Source organism: Corticium candelabrum, chromosome 11, assembly GCF_963422355.1.
Source record: "Corticium candelabrum chromosome 11, ooCorCand1.1, whole genome shotgun sequence".
NCBI classification, from domain to species: Eukaryota; Metazoa; Porifera; class Homoscleromorpha; order Homosclerophorida; family Plakinidae; genus Corticium; species Corticium candelabrum.
The window spans coordinates 7,389,312-7,396,811 of record NC_085095.1 but is presented as its reverse complement, the minus strand read 5'-3'; the positions used below and the strand labels follow the sequence as shown (position 1 = coordinate 7,396,811).

The 7,500-nt window shown below is 41.5% G+C and overlaps 3 protein-coding genes across 4 annotated transcripts in view; 2 read left to right on the top strand and 1 right to left on the bottom strand.

Moving 5' to 3' along the window:
* Positions 1 to 1,754, top strand: part of LOC134186970 (activating signal cointegrator 1 complex subunit 3-like) — a 31,800-nt gene extending 30,046 nt beyond the window's left edge. Inside the window, exons 28-29 of the mRNA XM_062655075.1 lie at positions 614 to 841; positions 1,479 to 1,754. Coding sequence (XP_062511059.1) covers positions 614 to 841; positions 1,479 to 1,730 — 480 coding nt within the window. The 3' untranslated portion in view covers positions 1,731 to 1,754. The remainder of the gene's footprint in view (positions 1 to 613; positions 842 to 1,478) is intronic.
* LOC134186972 (uncharacterized) lies at positions 1,741 to 3,346 on the bottom strand. 2 transcript variants are annotated; one of them, XR_009971031.1, is made up of 4 exons: positions 3,285 to 3,346; positions 2,876 to 3,104; positions 2,799 to 2,818; positions 1,741 to 2,099 (listed from the first exon to the last, which is right to left on the bottom strand). XR_009971031.1 is itself a non-coding variant. In XM_062655078.1 (3 exons), exons 1-3 carry the CDS (start codon positions 3,118 to 3,120, stop codon positions 1,819 to 1,821), a joined length of 546 nt encoding a protein of 181 aa, XP_062511062.1. In that variant the 5' UTR covers positions 3,121 to 3,134; the 3' UTR covers positions 1,741 to 1,818. The 2 variants fall into 2 exon arrangements, 1 of the variants encoding a protein (XP_062511062.1); XM_062655078.1 differs by lacking the exon at positions 3,285 to 3,346 and having other exon boundaries at positions 2,876 to 3,134.
* Positions 3,347 to 3,655: 309 nt separating this feature from the next.
* LOC134186969 (cytochrome b5 reductase 4-like) overlaps positions 3,656 to 7,500 on the top strand; it is a 15,788-nt gene continuing 11,943 nt past the window's right edge. Inside the window, exons 1-3 of the mRNA XM_062655074.1 lie at positions 3,656 to 3,980; positions 6,844 to 6,944; positions 7,378 to 7,477. Of these exons, the coding sequence (XP_062511058.1) occupies positions 3,755 to 3,980; positions 6,844 to 6,944; positions 7,378 to 7,477 (427 nt within the window). The 5' untranslated portion in view covers positions 3,656 to 3,754. The remainder of the gene's footprint in view (positions 3,981 to 6,843; positions 6,945 to 7,377; positions 7,478 to 7,500) is intronic.

Below are 7,500 nucleotides of genomic sequence, written 5' to 3'. Positions count from 1 at the left end.
TGTCTGTCTGTCTGCCTGTCCATTTGTCTGTCTGTCTGTCTGTCTGTTTGAATCTTTTTACGTACAGTAAATTGTCAACATCTGAGACAACTCACTACAAAACACACAAATTCAACTGCAAAACAATCTTTTCAAATCTCTTTATTACGTCAACATTTCATAGCTCTTGTTACTGTCCTTCTCCCTCCCTCCCTCCCTCTCTACCTCCCTCCCTCCCCTCCTCCCTCCCTCCTCCTCCCCTCCCTCCCTCCTCCTCCCCTCCCTCCCTCCTCCTCCCCTCCCTCCCTCCTCCTCCCCTCCCTCCCTCCTCCTCCCCTCCCTCCCTCCTCGTCCCCTCCCTCCATCCTCCTCCTCTCCCTCCCTCCTCCTCCCCTCCCTCCCTCCTCCTCCCCTCCCTCCCTCCCTCCTCCCTCCTCCCTCCCTCCCTCCTCTTCCCTCCCTCCCTCCTCTTCCCTCCCTCCCTCCTCTTCCCTCCCTCCCTCTCTCTCTCTCCCCATGTCTCACTGTTGTTTCCCTTTTGTTGCTTCATATCAAACACTAGCATTTGACTAAACAACTAAACACCACGTGCTGCCGTCCGCGTCACTGATTTTATGTCTGTCTTTCTTATTAGATTGTTAGCGTTTTGTCTGGACTTCCTCAGTTGTCGGTCTCACTTTGTCTTCGAACATCAAATTCTTCATCATCCAGTGAAGGCGTTGAACGATCATCGAAAGTGAACAATATTGTGGTTGATGTCACACATGATGTGAAGGGACCAGTTAGAGACTGGATCCCCTTGTGTGTTGATTCAGAGATTGTTTTACGAGTCGATCTACGTCGTTTGAATCAATCAGACAAGGTAAGTGTGTGCTGTACTGTTTGTAATTATTTTGATTTTTATTATTTCTTTTTATTATTAATTAATTAATTAATTTTAGTAAAATTTTAGTAATTAAATAATTAATGTTAAAATTAAATTTTGCTATTTTAAATTATTTCTTATTTTACGATTTATTATTTTATTAATTATTTTTAAGTTTTATTTTATTATGCATTTAATTATTTATTAATATTATTAATTAATTATTTATTATTTATTAAATTTGATAATTACTATTTATTAATTTACTAATTGTTTATTTTTTATTTATTGGTAATTGGTTAGTTCAGTCACGTGACTACTCTTTAAGCCATTTCAATACCACAAATTAGATTAGATTCAACACTCAATGACCTGGTCACATGACTAATTACCTAACGTCATGTGACCAGATTTCATTTTGATTTAAATTGTGATTATCCTGATCACGTGACAAAGCAGACTATGTGAGATCACGTGACAAAGTGAGGCCAGATCACGTGACAATGTAAGATCACATGACAAAAATTAGGCCACGTGACATGTCTATAAGATCACGTGACATTGTGAGATAATGTGGGATCACGTGACTGTCAACTACATATTGTATTACTCAAATGATGTTTGTTTGTCACAGCCACATTGCTTTGCACCTCGTTTTCCCAAGATGAAAGATGAAGGTTGGTGGCTCATCATCGGCGACATCGAAGAACAAGAACTCGTCGTTCTCAAACGTGTTGGCTTCGTGAGACGCCAGGCAACAGCCAATCTTTCATTCTACACACCCGACACACCAGGCAGGAAGGTGTACACACTATACGTGATGAGCGACTGTTATTTGGGTCTCGACCAGCAGTACGACATTCACGTAGAAATCAACGACACGTAGAACATTGTACAATCAGAATCAGAACTCATTCGATTTTGTGTTTAATTTTTATAAACATTAATTTCAGAGTTGATATAAATTGTGATAATTAGTGACCGATGGTTTCGGTTGTCGGTTCAGTCTGTGAGGTCGTGCGTGGGAGTGGCTTCTTGAAGACAGGAAGTATGTTGCGTGACGTCACCGTGTCCATTGTCTCTTTCAGTTTATCGAGATCTTCGTTTGTTTCGCCAAGAATGTCCAACGTTTCCTGCCCGATTCCCTGCAGTTTACTGAGATGTTCTGCGCACACAGCGAGACCTTGATTGGACGTTTTGTAGCTTTTGGTTACCAGCTGGTGGACGGCACGATGTAAATAGATGTTCTTCTCACCTGTGGGATTGTAGATGTATGTTGAGAGCGGATTGATAGACAGATGAGCATGCAGACACGTGGATGGATGGATGGACAGATAGACAGACAGACACTCAGGTAGTGCAGACAGATAGACAGACAGACAGACACACAGGTAGATAGACAAGTAGACAGATAGACAAACAGGTAGACAGACACACAGATAGACAGACAGACAGACACACAGGTAGATAGACAAGTAGACAGATAGGTAGACAGGTAGACAGACACACAGATAGATAGACACACAGGTAGATAGACAAGTAGACAGACACACAGGTAGATAGACAGATAGACAGACACACAGATGGACAGATAGACAGGCACACAGGTAGATAGACAAGTAGACAGACAGACAGGTAGATAGACAAGTAGACAGACAGACAGGTAGGTAGACAAGTAGACAGAGAGATAGACACACACAGGTAGCTAGACAGACAGACAGACAGACAGACAGACAGACAGACAGACAGACAGACACACACACACACAGACAGACAGACAGACAGACAGACACACACACACACACACACACACACACACACACACACACACACACACACACACACACACACACACACAGGTAGACAGACAGACAGACAGACAGACAGACAGACAGACAGACATAGAAACAAACACCCACACAAAACATCTACATTTTAGTCAAACTAGTCTTACGCAGTTTCCTGTGTAAAGGCCTACAAATAAACAACAAAAAATTAAATAAAAAATCGACTTCGCACAAAACCTCTCACGTGTCATATTCCGGTCTTCTTGTACTCTTCACAGCAGGTTGTATATTATCAATAATTGTTGAATGTTGTTCCTCTGCTGCATCTTCATCTTCTGATTCTGTTGCTTCGCCTTCAACTACTTCTGCCGTTGGTGTCAGTAAAGGGACGCGAAGTGAAGATTCTTTGGTATTGATAGTTGATGGTAATGATGAGCCTGTGTATATTTCTTCTTCTGATTCGGAAGCTTCTCCTTCAACGTGAGACATGGTGTGAGATAACGCGCGCTAGCGTGACGTAAGCTGTAGTTTAAAAATTCTAGTTAATCAATAAATGTTAATGTCAAATGTTAAATAGTAACTTAAAACATTAAATTTATTAAATAGTTAATCGTTAAAAATTAAATTTAAATTTAAATAATGTATGTACTTACTGTTGTTTAGCGCGCGTTAAACGTATTTGTCACGCTCAGTTTCTCTAGTTTTGTAACAAAGTAAGCCAAGTACGCAGCTCTTTTAGCAAAACAAAACCTAAAATTTCAAAAACTGTTATTAGTACAGTAGCAGTAGTCTATTTAATTAATTTGATTAACGCGCGCGACAAACTACATAAAAAGGCGGGACTACACGTCTGCCCTAGTGCGCTACTCAGTCCGTGTCATACACACCATTCAAGCCGTTTCTTTTATTCATTCATTCGTCGTTATACGGCCTCAACGCACGAGACGTACCGTACGACACACGCGCCAAAATACCAACAAGGGGCCCGTCAACAGGACTCGACACTAGACTCAAAAGTTCTCCACGCTCCATTCCCGACTCAATCCATCACTCATCGTCATATCAACACACTCCACATCATTCGTCCCCTCTAACTCTTCTCAACGACGCTCCAGTCGCCACCATGTCTCTCGCTCCTCCGACAGTTAACACAGGCGGCAACGCGACCGGCAGCGGTCGAACCAAAGTGGCTCTAAAGCCGGGACACAGTCTGATGGACTGGGTGAGACTGTCAAACGACAGAAATAAGGATCTGACTGGAGTTGGCGGGCGAGGGATATTCGGTGCTGTGACTGAAGATGACCTGAGGAAACATGCCACGGAAGATGATCCGTGGATTGCAGTGAGAGGTGACGTCAGTGTGGCAGTCGTGACGTCATTGATTTTTGTAGATTGTTTTTAATTAGTGAGTTTGTTGAGGGATGTGTGTGGCCAGGTAGGACGGAGAGATTGGTGGGTAGACAGGCTGAGCAGACAAACGTATTGACAGACAGACAGATTGACACACACTGTGACAGACAAATGGAGAGACAGACAAACAGACAGACAAACAGATAGAGAAATGATTGACAGACAAACAGACGGACAGATTGACACACACTGTGACAGACAGATGGACAGATTGACACACACTGTGACAGACAGATGGACATATTGACAGGCAGGTAGACAGACACAATGACAGACAGATAGACAGACTGGCAAACAGACTGACAGATGCAATGACAGACAAACAGACAGACAGATGTACAAAGAAATGATTGACAGACACAATGACAGACAGACAGATTGACAGACACAATGACAAACATATTGAGAGCAGACAAACAGACTGACAAACAGACAGAGAAATGATTGACAGACACAATGACAGACACACACAGACAGATTGACAGACACAGTGACAGACAAATGGAGAGACAGACAGACAAACAGACAGAGAAATGATTGACAGACAAACAGACAGACAGATTGACACACACTGTGACAGACAGATGGACATATTGACAGGGAGGTAGACAGACACAATGACAGACAGACAGACTGGCAAACAGACTGACAGATACAATGACAGACAAACAGACAGACAGACAAATGTACAAAGAAATGATTGACACAATGACAGACAGACAGATTGACAGACACAATGACAGACATATTGAGAGCAGACAAACAGACAGGCAAACATACAGAGAATGATTGACAGACACAATGACAGACAGACAGACAGACAGATTGACAGACACAGTGACAGACTAATTGAGAGACAGACAAACGTATAGAGAAATGACAGACAGACAGACAAACAGACAAGCAGACAGACATATTGACAGACAGACAAACAGACAGACAGATTGACAGACACAATGACAGACATAATATGATGTTGAGAGACAGACAAACAGACAGACAAATGTACAGAGAATGATTGACAGACACAGTGACAGACAAACAGACAGACACAATGACAGACAGCCAGACAGATTGACAGATGCAATAACAGACAAATTGAGAGGCAGCAAACAGACAGACAGACACAATGACAGACAAATTGACATACATACATACATACATACATACATACATACATACAGGCAAACAGACAAACTGGCAGACAGATTGACAGATACGACAGACAAATTGAGAGACAGACAAACAAACAAACAAACAAACAAACAAACGTTCAGATGATTGACAGATACAATGACAGACAGACAGATTGACAGCCACAATGACAGACAGATTGAGAGACAGACAAACAGACAGACAGATTGACAGATGCAATAACAGGCAAATTGAGAGACAAACAAACAGACAAACACAATGACAGACAAATTGACAAACACACATACAGGCAAACAGACAAACTGGTAGATAGATTGACAGATACAATGACAGACAAATTGAGAGACAGACAAACAGACAGACAAACAAACATACAGATGATTGACAGACACAATGACAGACAGACAGATTGACAGGCACAATGACAGACAAATTGACAAACACACATACAGGCAAACAGACAAACTGGTAGACAGATTGACAGATACAATGACAGACAAATTGAGAGACAGACAAACAGACAGACAAACAAACATACAGATGATTGACAGACACAATGACAGACAGACAGATTGACAGGCACAATGACAGACAAATTGAGAGACAGACAAATAGACAGACGGATTGACAGATGCAATAACAGGCAAATTGAGAGACAAACAAACAGACAGACACAATGACGACAAATTGACATACAGGCAAACAGACAAACTGGCAGACAGATTGACAGATACAACGACAGACAGATTGACAGATACAACGACAGACAGATTGACAGATACAACGACAGACATATTGACAGATACAACGACAGACAAATTGAGAGACAGACAAACAGACAGACAAACATACGTACAGATGATTGACAGACACAATGACAGACAAACAGACAGACAGATTGACAGACAAACAAACAGACAGACAGATTGACGGATGCAATAACAGGCAAATTGAGAGGCAAACAGACAGACACAGCGACAGACAAATTGACATACATACATACAAACTGGCAGACAGATTGACAGATACAACGACAGACAAATTGAGAGACAGACAAATAGACAGACAAACGTACAGATGATTGACAGACACGATGACAGACAGACAGATTGACAGGCACAATGACAGACAAATTGAGAGACAGACAGACAGACAAACAAACGTACAGAGAAATGACAGACAGATTGACAAACAAACAGACAGATTGACAGATGCAATAACAGGCAAATTGAGAGACAAACAAACAGACAGACACAGTGACAGACAAATTGACATACATGCATACATGCAAACAGACAAACTGGCAGACAGATTGACAGATACAACGACAGACAAATTGAGAGACAGACAAACAGACAGACAAACGTACGTACAGATGATTGACAGACACAATGACAGACAGACAGACAGACAGATTGACAGACAAACAAACAGACAGACAGATTGACAAATGCAATAACAGGCAAATTGAGAGGCAAACAGACAGACACAGCGACAGACAAATTGACGTACATACATACATACATACATACAAACTGACAGACAGATTGACAGCTACAACGACAGACCATCAGACATTGTATCTACATTGACATTCTTATATGGACTCATTGGATAGATGTCTTAATGGGCGGTTTCTAATAATAGGAGAGGTGTACAACATTAAGCCTTATTTGGAGTTTCATCCTGGTGGTGTGGATGAGATCATGAGAGGTGCAGGGAAAGACGCAACACAATTGTTTAATGAAGTATGTCACAATGTACATTCATGACATCTTACTGCTTAATTAATCAGTTTGTTGTTTACATTTTTTATCGTGAGTTTTTTTGTTTATATGTGTGTCTGTCTGTCTGTCTGTCTGTCTGTCTATGTGTTTGTCTGTCTGTCTGTTTGTTTGTCTATCTGTTGTCTGTCTGTCTGTCTGTCTGTCTGTCGCTCAGTCCGTCTGTGTCTGTTAGTCTGTCCATCTGTCTGTCTGTTCATCTGTCTGTGGATCTACCTGTCTGTTCGTCTGTGTCTGTCTGTCTGTCTGTGTCTGTCCATCTGTGTGTCTGTCTGTCTGTGTCTGTCTGTGTGTGTGTGTGTGTGTGTCTGTTGTTTGTCTGTCTGTTTGTTGTCTGTCTGTCTGTTTGTTAATCTTCATAAATTTTTTATGAATAAAAGATTTTTGTTTATTCTAGATCCACAAATGGGTTAATGTGAAATCGATGTTGTCCAGCTGTTATATTGGTCCGTTTGTGGAGACGCCTAAGCAAGCCGGAAAAACTAAGGCAAGAAAATGTAAGCAGAGAAGAATGGTATTC

Coding starts and splice junctions, on each gene's coding strand:
- LOC134186972 (XM_062655078.1), bottom strand. CDS start 3,120: ATGTCTCACGTTGAAGGAGAAGCTTCCGAATCAGAAGAAGAAATATAC. Junction 2,819..2,875: donor AGAAGACCGGAATATGACAC/GTGAGAGGTTTT, acceptor GTTTATTTGTAG/GCCTTTACACAGGAAACTGC. Junction 2,100..2,798: donor GCCTTTACACAGGAAACTGC/GTAAGACTAGTT, acceptor ACAATCCCACAG/GTGAGAAGAACATCTATTTA.